Source organism: Branchiostoma belcheri, unplaced genomic scaffold, assembly GCF_001625305.1.
Source record: "Branchiostoma belcheri isolate BF01 breed outbred unplaced genomic scaffold, Haploidv18h27 scaffold43, whole genome shotgun sequence".
Lineage (NCBI taxonomy): Eukaryota > Metazoa > Chordata > Leptocardii > Amphioxiformes > Branchiostomatidae > Branchiostoma > Branchiostoma belcheri.
In genome coordinates this window covers 1,003,339-1,024,767 of record NW_017804054.1, presented here as the reverse complement: position 1 = coordinate 1,024,767, position 21,429 = coordinate 1,003,339, and the positions used below count along the sequence as shown (strand labels likewise).

Sequence of the window (21,429 nt, the reverse complement as noted above, 5' to 3'; positions counted from 1 at the left end):
GAAATATTCTATTGACCTTTGACAAGAACCCGGAAGTAGTGGCAGATGACTTTACAAAACTGTACATCTTTCCTAACATTTACAGAGCAATTTGTGATAATTCCGCGTCTTTTTTCCGCGTTTTGTGGCGTTAGCGAGTCTTAAGACACTCTGGTGACTGAGGTGGACATTTTGTTTTACGAAATGGCTTCTTATTTTGACGAACACGACTGTGAACCCACCACGGAAAGCAGCACACCGTTTTCACAGGCCAACAACTTGTTATTACAACTGGCAAGGTATGGGGGAGAGGTGACGTAGGATTAGATAGAGATAGACGTCTAAAGGATAAGCCCAAATTGGGCATCTTAATCATGTCAATAGTGTCAAAATTCTTATTTCTAGGAACAGTCTGTCAATAACCTACTAGTAACCTTGGCCTTCCTAAAGTGCCAATGGAGGGGGGCGAGTGAGTTACTTACGTACTTTACGAAATCCATCACACGACTTTACTACCACCAAGGCTCCCACATAGTGTGACTGCCGTTATAAATGAATGTTTTCCCTTTACAGAATGCTGCTTGAACAAGGGCCAGATTTTGAGATGGACCTCACAAGGTACTGTAAGTCCTTAAATAATAGCAATGGTTTAATGTTTGCTTCACCGTTTACAATGAGCATGCTGTCGTAATTGTGAGCATTTGCTTGCTTTTGACTAATAGTAACAGAGGGGCAACTTCTACCAGATAATCCATTAGATCATTGTCATTTCTACAGCCTAACACCCGGGGAACGTCAAGCACCACCTGCATCCAAAGCAGCTGTGGAATCATTGAAAGCTGTTCAGATCACGCCCAGTCAAGCAGGTACAGCTTTTTTTTTTTAGTTTGGCCCCATTCCCACTAGGATAAACTTGTCCGGATTGAGCCAAATTGATTCACTTTGATCCAGCTTTGATCTGGTTTGACGCCAGATCAAAGCAAATCAATTCAGCTACCTCCGAACAATTTTATCCTAGTGAGCATGGGAAAAGGGCCTACGAGAATTTGTCTACCAGTCCTCACGTCTTCACACATGCTTATTTTTGCCAAATGTGTTGGTGGTAAAATATTTGGAAAGCAACTTGATGTTTACACATGTATTTCTGTTGTGCAGCCAAGGGTGCCAGCTGTCCTGTATGTCTTGCTGAGTTTGATGAATACGAGTTTGTAAAGGTCATGCCCTGTCAACACAAGTTCCACCCATCCTGTATACTCCCCTGGCTGTCAAAGGTATTCCATCTTCAAGAAATTCTAATGTCATTCTAACATAAAGTATAATATTGGAAATAAAATAGCTGTATTACCATCTCAAACTTTCTAATCAAGTTCGTTGGATTTCGAAATGTCTAAAACTGTGTCAGTAAGGTTCATGGTTGCTAACTCAATCGTTCTTTGACTTTGTGCACAACCTCAACATATTCACCTGCCAACATTTAGGTAGTCTTTCTGCTACCTTCCTCAGTTGTAATTGGTGTCCAGCTTTCGAGGCCAATTATCCTTCCTGCAGTAGAACCACCTCGTATACTAGTAAAACCAGTCAGTATTGCTAAGGAAGGTACCAGTTGCAGCTGGATTATATACAGAAATCAATTTCTACTACCAGTAGCAGCAGGACTACAGAAATACTGGCATGTGAATACCTCTTTGACTACAGTTGAAAATGAAAACCTCTGTATTCCAGACCAACTCCTGCCCAGTGTGTAGACATGAGCTGCCCACAGATGACCCTGAGTATGAAGAGGCCAGAAAGGAAAAAGTGAGTTCACTGTTGGTGTAGCCCAACATCCATCCTGTGTAGTTCCAGATCACACCTCTGCTTGCTTCCTTGTCAAATAGTCACATGCCACCATTTAAATGTTTGGCTCTTACATCATGAACTATTTTGGCTATATTATCAATATACAGCAGTGATTGAACTTACAAATGCCTGTTTGATTACTTCTATGCAATTCACATTGCTTGAGCACAAGTGCTTGAGCCAATCAGGGCTTTTTAACTTACATTTAGTCTGTACTAGCTACTGTTCCTGAGCTTTTTGTCCATTTCTGTTAGTGTAACAATACACTTTTCAATTTTCCCTTCCACATTCTTTTGAGTAGCTGGTTCTGGAGATTCCAGTTTGTTTGTTTTGTTTGTTTCGCATAACCGGTAAACCGCCTTCAGGCGTAACACACCAGTTTTGTACATGTGCGCACATGTACAAGCTGCGTAAGACCGGACTGTAAGTTTTGAACCACTCACACCGGGAAGATCCCCTACTCTTTTCGATAAGTGCGGTGGGTTCTTTAACGTGCATGGGGTGTGGCTCTCCCAAACACGGGACCTCCATTTAACGTCCTATCCGAGGGACGTCCCTAACCGAAGCTAGGTACTCATTTTCACCTGAGTGAAGTGAGGAAAGTCGTGTAAAGTGCCTTTCCCAAGGGCACAAGATCGGTGACATGGGCAGGGTTCGAACCCACAACCTCTGGGGTGTGAGCCGAACGCGCTACCGACTGCGCCACACGACCCCACATTGGCCAGTTGGCCTCTGCAACGTCAATGTGTAAACAGTTATACATGTACTGAACTTTCTTTCGAAAAGTTTGTTTTCATCTTTAAAGGGAGCTTTGTTGTTACTCTATTACAGGAAAGAGCAAAAGAAAGAGAGGCGCAGCTGGATATGCTTCACAATGCCATGTATGGATAGGTGGATTTGCAATATACACAGTGCTGCTTCAACTGGACACTTTTCCTTCATAGGATGCTCAATTACATATGGCTTTATTTGACTCAGGAGGAGGGGGGGGGGTAGTCCTGGACAAAATTTAATCTTGAGTCTGTTTCACTTTTGATTTACCAATATTTGCCGGTTAGGCATGATATATATTTTTTTTTAAGATTGGGTACTAATATTTCTCAGTTTATTTTAACAATGTAATACATGTAAACATTGGCAATCTGCACATTTTTCAGTTTTATTCCATGTTTTGCACTTCTCCTGTAAAAGGAACAACAAATAGATCAGAAAAATGTATGTGGAAGCTTGGACAGGGGTCTGTCTAGTTGGCACCTGATGATGTCCTAAATAACAAGGTGGTTATGTCGCTTGTAAGAACACACCGTTGTAAACAACCAACAAATTTATTATATAAATACATATATGTATTGAAAAATATAACATTTGTGTAACAGGAACATGGTCAAGTAAATTACTTAGTCCTATAATAAGATCTTTTTCTTTATAGTACAACTTATCAAGTCACATGTAAAAAATCGTTGGCTGTTTTTTCAAACCAAGTGAATCTTGTCCACAGATTTCAGGTAAAAGAGCACAGTAAGTAATTATTCACAAAGTAAGGGCAAGTACTTCAGCTCACAGACTAATGTACTTTACTCAAGAAGACAACTATTCCCCTCCACTTATCTTTTTTTCTGCCGCCATATAAAGAACCGAAATAGTTGGATGATTCAAACATGAAATACACAATCTAATCTATGACAAACTCTACTTGTACATTTCCATAATGCTGCCTGTTACATGTTGTGGCATTTTTTTAACGATACTTAAGCCCATGTCTGGCTTCTGACGTTTTTCAGACCAAGTTATGATGTTGTAAACATTGTATCATTGATGAACTGTAACTACTGAGATACAATGTAAACTTTCAACTGTATTTCGCATGCATGTGACGATCCACTTCAATGCAACAAGAACCGAACAAAAGTTGTTCACAACACTAACTATGAAATACTTCTTCTCTTACCTGTCTTTCCAAATCACAGTGACCAGTCATACATGGCTTTGTGGCAAGTGTTAAGAAATAAGGACTTCTATTAAAGACCTGTTTCCTTTTTCAAACAACACTAGGCATTATGACTATGACAATAACACATAAACATAGTGTTTCTATCTACCAAACAACATTAATTTGTTTGCCACCTGTTTGGGAACATTGGTTGGTTAGGGAAAGGAAACATGGTGTGTGGTGCAATCATTGGTCTGTGAAGAACATTTGGGCCCGTACCCAGTAACGACCAGTTCCCTCGGTGCTGTAGGTGACTGGTGGGGTACTGGACCTGACGGGGTGGTGTTTTGTGTACAGGATAGGTGTAGGGAACTGCTGAATACATGTTATTAGGACACCGAGGTAAAAAGGACCGTTTGTCCAGTGTACGAGATGTACAGTGGACACCAGGGCCAGCCGCCTGCCTAGATGGACTGGGTACTGTTCTGTTTGTGAGGTACACGTGGGTCCGGATGTTCTTGGTGTCAGCAGTCTTCACTTTCCTACCACCTTCCGAGTCAAGAGGACACTTAGCTGAAAGAGTAAAATATGAATAATAATAATGATTTAAGTTTGAAAGCCTAACTTTGAATGATCATACATGTATCTCCTTTAACTTTTTAATCAATTTTCTGACTTTAACCAAGAATGTCAAAAATATTACCTGCAACTTGAAATAAGTTTCTTCAAGTATGTAAATTTTGAGTAGCTTAAAAGTATCATGCTCAAAAGTATCATGTTATTTTGTGCTTTACGACACACTATAACCAGAATCACAGACTGCCTTCAATTCATACAGGATTTAGAACTTGTACATGATCATTGAATGATCATATCTCTATGACTTCCTTTCTATCAATTTTTCTGACTTCTACCTATAATTTGTCAAAAATGTTACCCACAACTTGAAAGAAATAAGTTTCTTTAAGTGTGTAAATGTTATAATTTTGAGTAGCTCAAAAGTATCATGCTCAAAAGTATCATGTTATTTTGTGCTTTATGACACACTATAACCAGAATCACAGACTGGCTTCAGCTCATATAGGATTTAGTACATGTACACTACAGCTGCTACTACATTGTACTTACTCAAGTTACTGGTGACAGAGAATGTTCTCCTCTCCTGGAGACTGGAATCCCTGACAGTGCTGATGCTGTGTGAAACTGCAGTGGCCACAGATGCTGCCTCTGTCTTGGTGACAACTTGACAATGATTTGTGTATAAAGAATAACACATTAATCAACCTTCACTATAGGATTCAACAAAGGGGAGAAGTTAATCATATATATTAGATACAGTAAGCTAACACTGCATGGAGAAATTTATACACAAGGGTGTGATCAATGTGAGATCAAAAAACAATATCAGTAATACATATTTAAGACAAATACATCGTACAAAGTATTAATTTAAGCATCTAACCTTTTTTACAGTGCAGAATCTACCATACCTACTTCATGCACAACAGGCTAAGTCCATACTGTATCGTGTACAATATCATCAGTCTCAGTAAATCAAGGGAAGAAACTTACCAGATTGTATTGTTCCAGTAGATTCCCCAGGGATGTCCTGACTTGCCTTGGATGATTGGCCAACTGCTACTTTAGCTTGTCCTTTGGCATCTGGATTGATGATAGTAACTTGCAAGCTCTTAGAGCTTTTTGCAGTTACACTGGGTTGCTGTTGATGCAAATCACAAGGACTAGGCACTCTGGTAGCTGATGGTTTCTGTGTCTTTTCAGTTGATACGACTTCCGGTCTCTCTGGTCTGTCAGTGAAGCCCGAATGTCCTTTTTCTCCAGGCTTCTCTTGGAGGGATGTACTGGCCTCCACTGTAGTCTCATCAGCAGTGGGGTTGACGTGACTTTGTGATGTCACTTCATGATCCAGTCTTTTCTGGACAGTCTTTCTCTTTTTGCTTGACTGCTTCTCATGATGTTGCTTTCCACCTGCATCATGCTGTCTCTTCATGGTCTTTGCGGACAAAGAGTTCTGAGCTTCTGCAGTTGAGATCTCTCTGCTGTCTAGTTGCTTGGTCTTGTCATCTTCTGCAGGGGACTTTGACTTTGAGCGATTTCTGTTCTCCCACAGATAGCACTTGTCCCCTTCATACAGGAGAATCGTGTGGTATTTCCCACACTTCATCTTGCACCACTCTATCTTGGCATGATCTGGTGAGCTATCCTTGAGCAGTGTCTTCAGAAGGTCCTGACACTTGGCTTGCCTCTCCTGTACCTCAGAAATCTTGGCCTTGTCGGGGATGATCCTAACAGAAGGCTTTTCTTCCTTCAACACATCTTCCAACTGATGAATGTCCTCTCCATGGGCGTGAATTTGAGACCTAAGTAGCATCCTGACAAACTCAGTGTTGTTCCCATTGATCTGCTGATACGACCTCAGACTTTTGTGCAGGGCCTTCACTTGGCCTTTCTTCATGTCCAGTTGTCTCAGCAGTATGTTCCTGATTGTATCAGGTCTCCTCTCTTCTGGAGGAGCAAATTCCTCCTCAGGCACAAGGCTCACATCTCTGAGAGGGGTTTTCTGTTTTTCTCTCCTCTGTATGTTAGAAAGGTACGTCTTGGTCGCCTGTAGCATTTCGAGTTCTGTGCTGATTTCTGACAGGTGAATGGTGGCAGCTCTGAGTAGCAGCTTGTGTTGGTCCTTCTGCAGGTTGACTCCATCAAGGATGTTCTTATTCAACTCAAGATGCACGATTCCCTGTTGGAATTGTTCTATCTCTGCAGACACTTTCTTCATCCGGTCTGTAACACACTGGAACACCTGCTGTGCATGACCAGACCTGGCGCAAGAGAGCACCATGTCAAAATCAAACGGCTTAGAATCTTGCGACATCTTCACAGCATTATACAATGGTGTGCAGATTCTGTCTGGTGCAGGCTCCTCTGGATCGTGCAACATCGGTCCTTCAGCACCCTGGCCATTGTCTTGAGGACTTGTCACGCTGAATGTCTTACACAGTTCAGATTCACACAGATTTCCAGGGGACCCACTACTCTTGTTAGATGGTGTTGACCCTTCCTTTTCTCCATACAGAACAGAGTTTCCAGCTTCATGAGAGCTAGCTGCTGCTGTGGACTCTGAAGTGTTCTGTTCAGTCAGTTCAGTCTTTGCCTCAAGTCCACTGCCATGCACTGTTGCTGAGCCACTGTCAATATTTGGTGACTTTTGTTGCTCTTCTGCCTTCACTTCCCTGCCTGCTTTGTTTGTTACTTCCTGGTGAACAAGTGATTTGCATAATCTTGTCCATTGCTTCCTTGCTCTTACATAGGCTTCTTTCTCCGTCTGCCTATCACATTCTTTTGTAGTCGTCTCTTTCACAGGGGATGCTGTGCTATGCTCATTTATGAACATCTTTGGGCAGCTTAATTTTGTTGAGAGTACAGCTGCCATGGCTAGCTTGTTACCAAGAGTTGGGCTGACGTTGGCTGCAAGTTTTCCTGAAAAGGTACAGGTGCTTTCTACATCAGTGAGCTCTCCTTTTGACACGGAGGCAGCACACGAAAAGGGCCTGGAGGCACCCTTGGATGCTGTGTTTTTAGCCACAGTTTCCTTGTTGCAGAGAAAGCTGTCATGTGAAGATGAGGAGTGAAATGATTGCCCTCCCACAGATGAGCTCAAACTGGAGTCAAATTCATGATGATCTGTGAGTGTAGGCACATCATCTGCCAACTGCTCCATATTATCATCTGCAAGTTGACTGACAACAACCACCTGGAATGGATGAAGTGATGGATCATATGTTACATATGTGCTTCCATCATTGTCTTGTCCTCCGCCTTTCTGGCTTTTGTTAATCAAGCCTTTCCTTCGACTCATACGTTTCATTCTTCGACTTATCTTTGTAGGTAGTGTTTTTTGGGTCAGCTTTGCATTAGATTCTTCCATCCTCCTACTCATCTGTTCAGGCGATGAAGAATTTTTAGTACAGGGTTGTGTTTCTGCCTGGTTTCGTGACTCTTCATGATCACAAAGCATCCTGTGCTTGTCATCAGTTTCCTGGAATAGAGCAAATCCAGGCATTGCCCTGGTGTCTTCAGAAGGGAATGCTGCTTTCATTTTGAGAGAACTCTTCTCTTCTTCACCTTTTTGTTCACCTTCTTGTTCTGTCCTGGCCTTCTCCAATGGCATGGGCTCATCACACAGCATTGGAGTCAATTCCTCATTTCTGTCTCTTCTCTTTTCTTCGGCAGAATGCCACAAATAAGTCTTTCCAGTAAAAGATTCTAGATTAACTTCTACATGATTGTTCTCATTGTGGTCCACCGTCATGTTCTGTACGTTTATACTGAGGTTTGGTGTTACTCCTTTGTCATCACAGCTACCTTCTACTTTGGATGTGTTGTGCTTCCCTGTGTGAAGCATTTTTGTCTGCATACCGGTACTTGCGCTCATCTCTTTGGTTCCGATCACTGCACACTCTGGCTCTGAGTCTCCACACTTCCTTGACATTCCTATCAAGTTACTGCAGTGGTCTGCACCTAACTCTGCTGCTTCACCTGAGGGTAAGGAAGGTGAGCTTACAGGCCTTTCAGCAATGGTGAACAACTGCTGTGGTGGAAATGACATGAAGGTGGGAAGTGGTGGTGGTAGTGGTGGTGGGGTGATTGGCTTTGCTCTTCCTGTAACATCACTGGTGCCACCTGTTACCAGCTTCCTTTGGCTGCTTCCATGTCTCTCTTGCTTTTCCATGGGAAACACTGTGACCTGCTGTGCCCTTTCATTATTGGTGTGCCAATGTCTCCCTGACTCCTCCCACTGACTACTGAACACATTTGATTGACATTCCATGGGACGGTGTGCCTCACTAGCCATGCTTTCACCTTGTGATGGTGGGATATTATAAAGCTCAGGCTGCCCTCTGGGCTGGCTTCTTATCCATACAATGTCCAGTGCCAACTCCAACAATGTAAGGGCCGTCCTAAAGGATGACTGCAAAGAGCAACTGTCGTCCATGTTGTCTGACGTCATCTTTAGTGTGTTAATCGTTCCTGAGATGAGCGATTCCAACTTCCTACAATCCAATGTTGGTTCTTGAAGCATTCCTCCCAGCATCTGGTCAGGCTTCCTAGACATGTGGTCTCGGACCTCTTGCACTGCTAACTCCAGGAGGGTGGCGGAGGTTCTGGTGGCTATAGTTGCTGCCGTTCTCACTGCTATCACCAGCTGGGGGCAGTCACTCCTGGCCTGCAAGTTTTGGATGCCGAGTTCCAAGGTGTTGAGTGATCCCATCAACAATGACTCCAGCATGGCATCTTTTCTCAGCCACATACAACTCCGTGACTGATAGCTTGTCTGGCAACCTTGACCTCCTCTCACACCTGCAGTAGCATCTCTCCTTCCCAAGGTGGCACTTCCAGTATCCTGACTCGCACTTGGTCTACTGGACTGAGGCCTGGCCACTCCAACTGAAGTAGTTGTAACAAAAGGCCTGGTAGTATTTATTTCCAAATTTCCAGCTTTGCTGCCTAAATCCATGGCATCTGAAATTGGCAAACCATTTTGGTTGTGGCCTTGAGGCTCACCTATCTGACTAGCAGGCAGGACATTACTGGTAGCCTGTTCATAGGGAAGACATCTGACTGTGTCTTCAGGAATGATCTTTTCTTCTTGTTCCTGTGCCAATGTCTGACTGGTGCCATTTCCTGCCAAGGAGAATACTTGATCAATTACAAACATTGTGGAATTGTTACCACCAGTAGCTTCTTCATCACATGTCTGGGATTCCATCAAGCTTTCTTCAGTAAAGTCAGCTTTAACACACAGGTTTTGACATGAGGGGTCTGTTGTATCAGTAGCTTCTTGTTTGATGGTCCTCTTTGATGATGAATCCTCTGGGTGATTTTTACTTCCTGAAGCTTGCAAATGTGCTGTGCTCTCCTCCCCATTGTTTGTATCTGTCCCTTGCATCTCTTTCAAATCAACTTCCAACTTCACTGATCTTTCTTTTGGTGACATATTTCCTGCACTCACTTTGTTTCTCTCATAATCAATTTGAGCTGCCTGAAAAACATTCTGTTCCAGCATGTCCATGACTTCAAGGCACTTGCTCTCCTCTTCTTGAACAGATGCAGAAACATTTTCCTCTGTTTTGACAAACACTGTCTTGTTGACCTTGTGTGCTCTACACAACGTTTCTTCACTTGTAGAATCTGACATTTCTGATGATGATACGGCAACAGTTGATGGAGTGAGGTGATCCAGAGTCTGGTCTAGGGACTGTAGAGCACTCAACATTTCCGTGTGCTCAGAATCTGATGGGTCCAAACCACTGGCCTTTCCTGACAGCAGTTCTTTCACAGGTGTATCACTGCCTTTCTTCAATCCCTCTTCTGGTTGTTCAGCTGGATTGCTTTCAGTTGCATTTTGTTTGTCATCAGTGTGTCTGATGTTCTTTACCGGTACTTGTCTTTCAAAGGCACTTGACTTGCCATCTTGAAAGCCACTCTGTTGATTGCGTGTCTTGGTCTCTTTGACGTTTTCTCCTGGCTTCTTTTCCTTCTGAATGCCAGCTGACATCTGCCCTTTTCTAGGAGGTATTTTGATTTCATCTGCCAGGAGCACATCTGCCAGTTGCTTCTTCATCTTTTCTTTAAACCTTGTACTCAGCTTTCTTTTTGTAATGCCCCCTGTGTGTTTTGAAGCACTTCTGCCCACAGTCAGAGATTTGCTAGATATACTGCACTTTGTCGAAACTTGTTTGGAACTGTAACTCATTGGCATTGCTTCCTGTTTTCTAGCTCTTTCTCTTTTCAACACGTCTGAACTTGTCTTCTTCATTTCTTGCCATGTGCTGTGCTCTGCTTGTCTCATCTTTGGTTTTGACTTCAACCTACCTTCCTGGGCATTTTCTGGGATATCAGGTTTACGTTCTGGTTCCTTTCTTGTCCCCCCTTTCACACCAGAAGTGGCATATGACTTCTTGCTCTGTAGTGCCTGTTGTATCCTGGGATCTTTCAGCTTAGCAAAGAAACCGGCTGCCATATTCTTTAATCTTTGAGATGAGGTACCGCCACTATTGCTTTCTGATTGTACTGTACTTTGATCACTGGTCTTTGACTCCTTACTTCCATACTGGAAAGTTGCTGGCTGCAGGAGTGTGGTTCTTCTCGTTCCCTGGCTGGTGGTTGGATGTGTGCTGTGATTTGTTTTCTGCGATTTCTTGTTCCCACACGGGAGTGGCCTTGGCTTCACAAATACACCAGCATCAGACTGACTGCTTGGGCCAAGATTACAACCTTGGATATCTTCAACTGACAATATTTTTCTTCTTTCAGATGCTTGCTTTCCTCTTACAGCCTCAGTAGACACTGAGGTACTAGAAGACTCTGCCTTTTTGACCTCATCGTCTTTAGCATCATCACTGTCATCAACAATGTCCATGTCTGAGCATGACCCATCTGTGTCTGTAGTACTTACATCTGTTACAGAGATGACTGAAGTCACCGGTACTTTTGGTGGAGAAACCAGTGTACAGCTCAGGACTGCGTAGGGAAGAATCTGGCGGGGTGCTTTGCTTGGGTGGCAAGAATCATCATACTCGTACAGATAGATCTGAAATCATGAACAAATGCACATCATAAGAACAAGTCCTTTTTACAGCTGGTGGCCATCACCTACAAGAGCACTAATTATTGTAGTTCAAAAACAGCAAGTATTACACCATTGTACCACTCAACATACATTTTTCTGTGGGTACTATTTGAAATTATCTGCACAACAGTTTTCCATGCACTTATTATTTTCTTTCCCTTTTATTCTATCAAACAACATTATGAAAATATTTTTGGTATTATCTTGTAATCCCCAGTATAACATGTTGCTTTTGTTTAGAATTTAAAGCAATTTTCACTGCAACTGGCTACAAGTTACTACTACACAACTGTGGTTAGTTGATTTTAATATCAGTATAGGAAAGGTACAAATAGACAGTACCTGCACATTCCACTTCTACCTGCACTAACTAGTATATGCACTATATGCATTATGCACTATATGCAGTATTTGAAATGGATGCAATGTTGGACAATCCAAATGAGGACTTACACAGCTGTTTGCAAGTTGATGGGCTTCCTTCTGCCAAGCCGTGGGTTTCCTGTTAGACACGTGGCAGTCAAAGTTGGGTGTCGGTTCCATGGCTTCTTCAATCAGCTTGAAGCTCGTGGGAATGGACTTGATCCTTCCTGGAATGATCTGGGGACCAGAAGGAAAAAGGTCAAGAAATACTTTTCTATGTGAAGTCTGCAAATATTCAAGTCAAAGTACAATATTTTTCAAATACATGTATGAGTTTAATAACTAATTTAATAAATGCACATATCAACATGTGTAGAGAGTATGCCTACAAGCCAATATTCTTCTCCTCAATATTCAGTGGTCGAAATACTTTTTTTCAGTGCTCTGCAATATTGCAGAAGAGTCAAAATTTCGTCCTGCAATTTGGAAATACTTTCTGCAAATACACAAGCCCCCATATTACAACCTTCTGAAACCAATAATGCCTATTTTTACATCATATATATATAGCTTTGTAAATCTATAGCATAACTGAAATTCTTCAAAATATCATTCTTTTAAATATGTTCGGACCGTAAAAATTTTATCGGTCCGGTCCAAAATAACCGAAACGTCGATGGACCGGTTTTTTGGACCGGAACAAAAATCCATACTTGTTGTTACTGATGATCACTACATACAAGGAAGCCTGCCAGGAAGATGAAAATCCAGCCTTCAAATAAAAGAAGTTTACCTTAGTCTCCGTCTCTCTCATTTTGCAACAATATTTCCCGTATTTTCGGTACTGATAGTCATCTAGAAATCATAAAGGGCAAGTTTACGAGCCGTGTTTGGTTCGGATCGAGCCGAGAATCACTGATTTTTTTACACCACATGGTCACAATGTGACGCACGTAAATGTTTACTCGAAATGAGAAATTACCGCCCAACAAAACGGACCATTAGGTTCCCAGTGCTATATTTCTCTTTTGTTCATGTGATCAACTTGTTTTCCTTGTTTGAATCGTGCAAAATACCAAAGAAAAACATCGAAACTTCCGCAAATAATCGCCGAGGCGAGTGTACGTCTTCGGGGGAGCCATGTTTCCTTTGCCGCGTTGCCTGCTGGGAAATGCTCGGCGTAAACTGACGAAAACTGCCGAGGCAGTTGTCGGGTCCTCCCGGGTGACGTAATCTAACATCGGAAAATGGCGAGTGCCCATATTTGGTTATCGTCGCCTTTCGTCGCCTTGCCGGAATCGTTCAACTTTGACCCCAATTCCCTTATATGGGACCATTACAGTCTGCTGGAAAACGCCGGCAGGTTCGTGCGGCGCAGGTTTTCAATCTATTCACAGCCATTACTTTGCTAATTGAAAACTATTGAATCCGGAGCCCATTTTTTCCTCCTGCAAAATTGCAGATTGTAAGATTTTTTCTTCTGCAATCTTGAAAATCTATCTGCAAATTGCAGACTGCAGACGGGTATTTCGAACACTGATATTTAATGAAATAATTAATCCTGTCGTATAAGTATCAATATGCAAGAGCACAATATGCCACAATAAGGTCAAACAAGAAGGCCCCTAACTTGTTGACACTTACTGCAGAAGCAATTGAAACCATGAACCAAGGGCTCCCCCCATGCAATGAAGCAAAGGTGCTCCCCCTCTCCCCCAAATCCTAGCACCTCTGACCCAAACTGTTCTTAGTATTTTCATGAAAATTCACTGACTTTTCATCAACTTTCCATCAACCACTTCTGGGGAGACCCCAGTGTTATATTAAAGTCATAGTTACTAACCTTGAACACTACAAGGGCAGTCTGACTATAGCTGCATTTCTCTGCCAGCTTCAGTGTGATGTCAGCATTCCGCCTGAGATGCACGCCCATGTCTGACCTTCCAAGGATGTTGGCAAAAACTGATGGCCCCTGACAAACTTCCAAGCCACTCTGACACACCTGGAAAAAGAAAGTTTTCAATCTGCAAGTCAAGTTTGGAAAAGGGACTTGCAAGTTGCTGATTTCTTCACCTAAGTAATGATCACTATAAACTGCTTTCAGAAACAGCTTCCCACAATCTGTCCTCGGTTGTAATAGTTATACTAATGACTGAGTACAGAATACCCAATATTTACTTCTCTTTATGCTAAACCGTGTTTTAATGTTTTTTTTCTGTACAAAAAAACAAATACAGCCAACTGGAATGCATAATGACAGACATACACCATTTGGTAAGTCAATGATGGTATTGACAACAGATTAGGAACAATGCTGACGGATATAACTGGTAACATTACATATAGCTTTCATACTGAGTGAAAGTTAAACCATACCTAGTACAAATGTACACTGTAGTGTAATGTAACATCCGTGTCCATAATATCACCAGGGTCCATAATATCGCCACCTTGAGAAAAAGTGTGCTTCAAGATAACTGAAACATACCCTAGGTATGTACATTTGAGGTGTGCAGGAGTGCATACCAAAAGTATGTTGCAGTAAAAATATCTTATAGCACACTATTTCTCAAGGTGGCGATATTATAGACCCTGGTGATATTATGGACACGGATATTACCTATTCAAACCATACAACTGTTACTGAAACTTAGGTATAGGAATTAGCCCAATTACATGTTTGGCCTTTGCATGAGACACCACGTGGAAGGCATGTTGTTCCATCAGTTCCTTGTTACTTCGTCCATCCTCCTTCATTTTCTGTCTTTTCTTGATGAACTGCTCCTCCAGTGTTGTGTTGACACATAGTTGGATTTTGTCAATCTGCATCACAGGTTAATACAGTAGGAATATTTTGATAACAGCAAGCTACAGTATCAATATGAAATTCAACTTTTTGATTTAAAATTTAACTTTTTAAAATATATTTTTCTTGAATGAAAATTGAGCTAAACCTTTTCAACTAATTTTTTTTAGTAACTAACATTGGTAAGAAAGGGAAAGGATAGTTGACATCTTTTGACACCGATATCTTAAATCTCATGGCAAGACAGTTCTTGAGGAATGAAATTGAAATTAGTTTTCTAGAACTAGAAGTTTGTTAGTTGTATAAATGTAAATACAATGACCATTTCAAAACATTTAATAGATCCCTAGATATAATAAATTGCAATTTCTCCAGTCAGGCAGCACTACTCTTACCTGCCATCTTGCCATGGTGTTTTTGTCCACAACTGACTGTTGAACAATCTTGATGACCTCCCTCCACTCTCTGCCATCTTTCTTGACCTCCTCAAGGCAAGACCCTGTAACCAAGGAACGTTATATCAATTTTCAATAGCAGACAGTACAGCAAGTTTTCTACTCTCCAAGCAGAGGTTGGTGGGGCCTAGGGAACAAAAGTTGTGTTTCCTGTTTCAGTCCTGACAAAAATAGGGGCAGTAGATAGGGATGATCTTTTTTGTTTTGTTTTGTTTTTAGACTTTGACTCTCTAGTGATCCAACTCATATAATATAGTAATACAGTTTAACAAAGTAAAACTTGCATGAGGACACTTATACTTTCAAAAGCAATGTTGGAAAACTGATTGTACAACACTTCATCAATCTGGTGTCAGATGATGGAGCTAAAGAAAATGTGGTCGATTGGGTGGAAAATGTCCCTTGCAGTTGCAGGGGTCCACACAAAAAAGTCTAGGGTCAGCAGTTTTTTCTAGGGTAGGTCAGGAAACACAACATTTTTTTTCCTAGGCCTGGGGAAGATTGTGACCTTTCTAATTATTCTGTTTTTTTCTGTCACTATTAGTACCCCCCTCCCCAACCTCTGCCACTAGTACTAGTAGTAGCAGGCTCACAGGACGGGGAGGGGAAGGGAGTAGTCTCTACCACACTAACTACGCTGGCTATATATAGGAGAATAATTTTGCCGGGGGAGTTTAGCCTGACCTTGTAGGTTTGACCGGTCCGCGTAGTTAGAGAAACTAACTCCCTTGGCCAATTTTACTCTCTTTTTTGCTGAATTCTATGATCCTAAATGCCCTTATTCCCATAGAAAAGCCTGGTGGAGGCTAGGAAGGGAGAGTTTTCTCTGAGAAATGTGTCAAAGTCCCTCCCTGTGCCCCTAGGGAGCCAGCAGAAACTACCAGGAAGGCACCCAGGCTAGAAAATATTCGGGTGCACCCACAGAAAAATATTGGATGCACAGCTCCAATTCTGGCTGGACCAAGGTGCACATGCATCCAGTATTTTAAGCCCTCTAGTCTTAAATACAATTTGTACGAAATTGTAAATTTGGGACAGGAGAAAGACTAACCTTAGATTTTGCCAAATATACGCATCTAAATGAATCGAACAGCCAACACCCTTGTAAGTTGTATACTGGGATTTGTAAGAACTCACCAGCCCCAGTCTGCCTGCGAGGAATACTGTACACACTGGACAAGCTCCTGTTGGCATAGATCTGATTCAGGGTCTCCTGTGCTGTACTGGCAGACTTCATCTTTAGGAAGTCTGAAATTGAAAAGAAGAATTACAGACCATTCAACATAAATGTTGACACTACATAGTTATTAGTCTGCCAATAACACAATAAAGACACTTCTGACAGGAGTGGAGGAACAGAGCGGATACAGAGGGTTCACAAATGGATTCCACTTCCACTGAAGTTCCAGGCTAAACATTTGCACAGTATCCGTCATCATTTTAATGCAACAAAATGTAACCATTCTTTACCGGTATGCAGAGTCAAGGTAGCTGTCATCCTTGATGGGTATAAATCTGAGTCTCTAACCCAAATTACTAGCCAGAGTACAGTTCTACTAAACATGCATGCTACTTCAATCCATCATCTACCAGTATAATACCTGTGGGAAAAGAGTTGGGGTGAACACTACAGAGTACTACACACAAAAGGAGACTCCTTCACAATTTCTGAGAGTTCCAAGCCTTCCAACTTCCGTGAAGAAATTTCACATTTTGGCAATTAACTAACAATTGAGGGGATTGTATGATGCACTACATGTACATGTATTAAGTCAATCAACAATAATAAATGCAAGCTAAATTCGTAAGGCCAATGAGCTTACTTGTTTGTAAAAGCACTTGTTTGTGTAAGTTGGTGGAGACTTTCATAAACAATTCCTGGAGATAAATGTGATAGATAGTGAGAGAGATAAACATCAATGTTGCCAGTAGTGATGCATACCGGTTCACTGGACTTGGATCCGGACTTGTAAGAATGTTTAGGTTCAAGTCCAAAAAAACCTAAAAGTCAAGAACCGAGTCCGGACTTATTACGGTAATACCATAAAAGACCATTTCACATACCCATGTTCTTTCCAAACCACCTAAAACCTTCCGTAGATTGTAAAATCTTTGCTGCAAAACGAAGAAAACATTGCCATCAGGCATTGTCAAGTACCAGCCTCCATGTTATGTGGCCAAAGTTTCACCCAGACAACATTGCAAGGTTGCAAACATGCAATTTTGTATATGTCATGGGTTTAGGTCCGGACTTACATTACAAGTCCGAAACTGAACCTAAACCTCTGGACTTGAATCCGGACCTGAACCTAAAATTGGGTTTAGGTATGCATCACTAGTTGCCAGTGTTGGGGTCTTTGGACTGACCCTTTCTTGCGGTTTATCCCACATGAAGTCTGTAGGGAATGGCCTATGCCTGGGAACTATGCCCACCCACTCTTATCAAAACATAACCTTATCAACCTATAGCCACTTATCATTCCAATGTGACAGACTGTAACAATTGACCCTTTTACAAATAACCAACTAACATTTGATAGGTCTTGGTGTAAGAACAAAATAAAGAAAACTTTCCCTTCAAAACACTCATCTTCAAACTGCACGGACACTTCCCAAGAATGTTTACAAACATATCCAAAATCACCACACAATGATATGTATGTAACGATAAATGGTAACTGCCTATCAATTATGTATATAGCCAAATTTGATACTGTCTACTACTCTACTAAGCAGCCAACGAAAGATCTTCTTGTAGATTACAAGTGCTTTGGAATGCTGTAGTACTAGTAGCACTAGTTAATTGATAATTAGGTGGTCAGATAAACATAACAATACGATTACAACGATTTACCTTTTTGTTATGCTGGAATGTGTGCGTCACTGTGACAATTACCTGCTTTTCGCATTTAGTTGAGGTGTGAATCACTGGACAACACATTGTTATGAAAATTGGGGGGGGGGTATGGCCGTCCCTGTTGAGTGTGTTTTCAATGTTTTTCAGCCTTGGTGACATTTCATGAAATCGTCAAAACACCCGCATGGAACCACATAAAGTCACAGTTGGTTTTTGGTGAAACGACGTGAAGTCATGGAACAAAAGTCTCAACTTGTCTTCATATGGCGCGAGTCTTTTTCTTTAGTAGCTCGAGTGAGAAATTATGCGACAGTCTCGACTACGAAAGTCAATTATACTATTACTGTATAACGTGTTACAGTCGTTTTGATACGGACAAACAAATGCACAGCACACTAGTCAAGTAAACAGTTTTGTCGTCCAGAGTGGCCAACAACGAGTTTGCCTGTGTGGTGTGGAACATGCGACACGTGTGTGCTTCAAGCCGTGGTTCCGGTAAATTGAATGGAATGTCACACTCCCACCATTTTGCACGGATACAACAACAACATACTGTCAAATCCAGGAGTACTCAAATCAGCACCACATGCAGCGGAACTCAAAATATTTCACGCCAATTTATCTATCTGCGTATCTAAACAGAAAAACAGGAGGACTACAATGCGAATGTTGTTGTATAAAAGTGCTAATATGGCAAACAGAAGCAAGAAACATGAAGAAAATTCGAAAAGCAACTTCGACACTTCAAAATAATTTGTTTACAACTGACAGCAGATACTAGTCGCTGTGCGTATCAGTGCAGACGTAATTTCATCATTCAAGCTTAGAAGATGTATTTGCAAAGCCTTACCTACTTGCCGAAAGCAGGCAGACCTACTTGTCGTAAGAAAGACGTCTCCGTACACCCAACACGCCTCTTGTCATCTTCAGACCCAGCTGTCCTGATCACGACTCCTCGGCGCCTCTGCGTTCTTTTTAAATCAGCTGATTAAGAATTCATGACCATCTGGTAACTTTCCACCAATGATAGCGCAGTATTTGATCATGTGATAAAAAAAGGCGCCAAAGGCTAGATGGCGGTACTAGTAGCCTCGAAACCAGGCTTCATTAGGGTTAACAAGGTTAAGTTAAATACATTTAACCTCCTTGGTCTGTACTACCTTTATGTTACGTTCATATTCAGTGTGTAAACATTCTAAATCATCTCTTGGCATTGTCATATTACCATATGATATTATGAATGAGAACCAGACAGATGTTCCCTCCCATTCATAATGGAGGGAGCAGTATAACTTCAGTTTGATGCCATCGCAACAGTGTACTCAGCAATAAACTATCTGATATTTCAAGTATTTTACATAATTGTTTGACGGTCTCAAAAAAGACCCCCAGTGATGGATAGTAGTGTTGCAGCTATGAAACGTGTAATCAGGCGCTAGCTGCTTAACGATCTAGAAAAAGCGCCTTCCAGTAACAGTTATCGGTACTTCAGCCATGAAACTTGTAATCAGTTTCGTTGATAAGGGATGCTGAAGAGCTGTTTCCACAAATTCAGTACGTAAATATATTGTTGAAGAGATTCATCAGTCACGTATAGTACAAGTTCAGTAAGATAATTCTTTCAATCAGTGACTAATAAATCCTAAGGAAATTCGGGGGTATGTACCTTAGGATTTAATAGTCACTGATTGAAAGAATTATCTTACTGAACTTGTAAATATATTGTATTTTGACGGTCTCACAGCGTCATCTAGCCATATTAGTCAGAACTGCAACACGGACTTAGTGTACAAGGTAGAGGTGTATACTTGCAGCTTCTATGTGGCAGTTTTCTTCCCCAAATAAATGTCTTGTTACCGTCAAGACGCTCCCAGTAAGTATGTGGTTGATCTGCAGAAAGAAACTGTTGTCAAGAATCTTTTTTTATCAGAGTATTCCTCTAAAACAGCGACCTCTAGTGTATGGCTGTTACGTTTCGAATACTTGCAGAAAGTGCAGCCCATGTTTTTATGTGAAAAATCACGTGAGTAAAGAGTTAGTGTCGGGCCAGGTAGGAAATTGGGGCAGTCTTCATTGCAGACATTGTAGATTGTTTCTCTTCATCCAACTTAAATAACCTCTCGTGAGGACAGGAGTCAGTACGGTATCTTAATCGAATTGCATAGTCATCATAATTAATAGCCACAAGAGTTAAAGCGATCGCGATCTACAGTGTCTATGGTGGAAATTCTGATCAGTTCCAAAGTAACCACTATGATTTGCCAACGCCAAGACCTCTCCTGAATGTTTAACGAGGAAAATGAATATTATTGTGAAAGAGTATGTGCTAATATTACTAATTTGATGCGGATCTCTTTCTGGGAAACTGTATGAGAAAGCGACAGGGTAAGAAAGAAACTCTCCAGTGTGCCATGTATAGACAACTGAGCAATGTACAAATGTAGTCACCCACAAAAGCTAGTGGACGTTATCTGAAACGGAATTAACATCTGACTCTTTAGAGAATTCTGAGAGAAATCACGGTTGCTTGATTTATTCTGTGCCACGGGGATTTGCACAATGCAGTTGCGTGGCAGAAAGTAAAGTTTCCCCCCTTTGTGTTTGTATGGGCATGTTTGTTGTGTGTTTAATTAATGGGAAAGAGGAAGACATGTAGACAGGCTAGAAGTATAGTGTGGAGAGAATAGAAGGTACCAGCAACGTATCTCGACCTAACATTGCACACTATTATATAATAGTATAATGCAGTGGTTGCAATTCTTCAACAATGGAATCAATGGTTTAGTCTTGGGGTCACTGTGGTCCGCCCCATGAAGAACCCAAAGATATTTTCTGATATGATGTGTACAAAGGTCTAAGCCATAACTGTGCCAAAAATCAACTAATTCTATCTGCCTTTTAAGCGGCCATGGTTCGCTGAAAACGTCCAAAAAATTGCCTTTTTTTTTCAATTTTAAAATTTTACAAAAACAGGCAATCTTTAACCGTCTGCTACAGCTCACCGCAAAAACATTTGGAGCAAAACTTTATATCATTTTCTTTGTTAAAATATGGATAATAAAATATGTTAGAGACTTACAGACAACTGCTCTTAAGTCTGAGTCAACAGGTGGTTGTCAAGTCACTGTTATGTTGTCACTAGGGTTCCCCCGTACTTCGGAGTCAGCTGAAGCCTCCTCTCTCTCTAGTTCTCCCAATTTTCCTCTTTTTATTCCCTAAAACTTTGGCATCCTGCCATTCCCAAATTTGTTCATTCTTATTATAAATTCAGCAACGGATTGGCCCAAATACCTCAGTTTGGATACAAGCAATCAGGGCTTTAGCCAGCTCGAAATTTTTTACCGTCAACCCCAGGTCAACCCAATTCGCGAAAAAAAAAATACCGTCAACGCGAAAAAAATTCCGTCAATGATTACTTTTAAAGAATGTCTTTCACGATCCGGTGATCGACATCACGCCCTCCCGCACACTTAATGCATTCGGTGTTCTAAATACCCGTCAAGATTGCAGAATAAAAAAAAAACTACACAACCTGCAATTTTGCAGAAT

The 21,429-nt window shown here is 41.4% G+C and overlaps 2 protein-coding genes across 2 annotated transcripts; one reads left to right on the top strand and one right to left on the bottom strand.

Moving 5' to 3' along the window:
* The first annotated feature begins 24 nt into the window (after positions 1–24).
* On the top strand, positions 25–2,998 carry LOC109478321 (E3 ubiquitin-protein ligase RNF181-like). The gene is made up of 6 exons (XM_019779810.1): positions 25–278; positions 553–597; positions 757–845; positions 1,135–1,250; positions 1,702–1,776; positions 2,650–2,998. The coding sequence occupies exons 1-6, from the start codon at positions 184–186 to the stop codon at positions 2,707–2,709; spliced, it is 480 nt and encodes a 159-aa protein (XP_019635369.1). The 5' UTR covers positions 25–183; the 3' UTR covers positions 2,710–2,998.
* A 67-nt stretch (positions 2,999–3,065) lies between these two features.
* Positions 3,066–19,883, bottom strand: LOC109478210. The gene is made up of 10 exons (XM_019779667.1): positions 19,853–19,883; positions 18,731–18,796; positions 16,161–16,271; positions 14,964–15,067; positions 14,439–14,585; positions 13,606–13,764; positions 11,853–11,999; positions 5,321–11,360; positions 4,877–4,990; positions 3,066–4,321 (listed from the first exon to the last, which is right to left on the bottom strand). The coding sequence occupies exons 1-10, from the start codon at positions 19,881–19,883 to the stop codon at positions 3,927–3,929; spliced, it is 7,314 nt and encodes a 2,437-aa protein (XP_019635226.1). The 3' UTR covers positions 3,066–3,926.
* Positions 19,884–21,429: the final 1,546 nt, after the last annotated feature.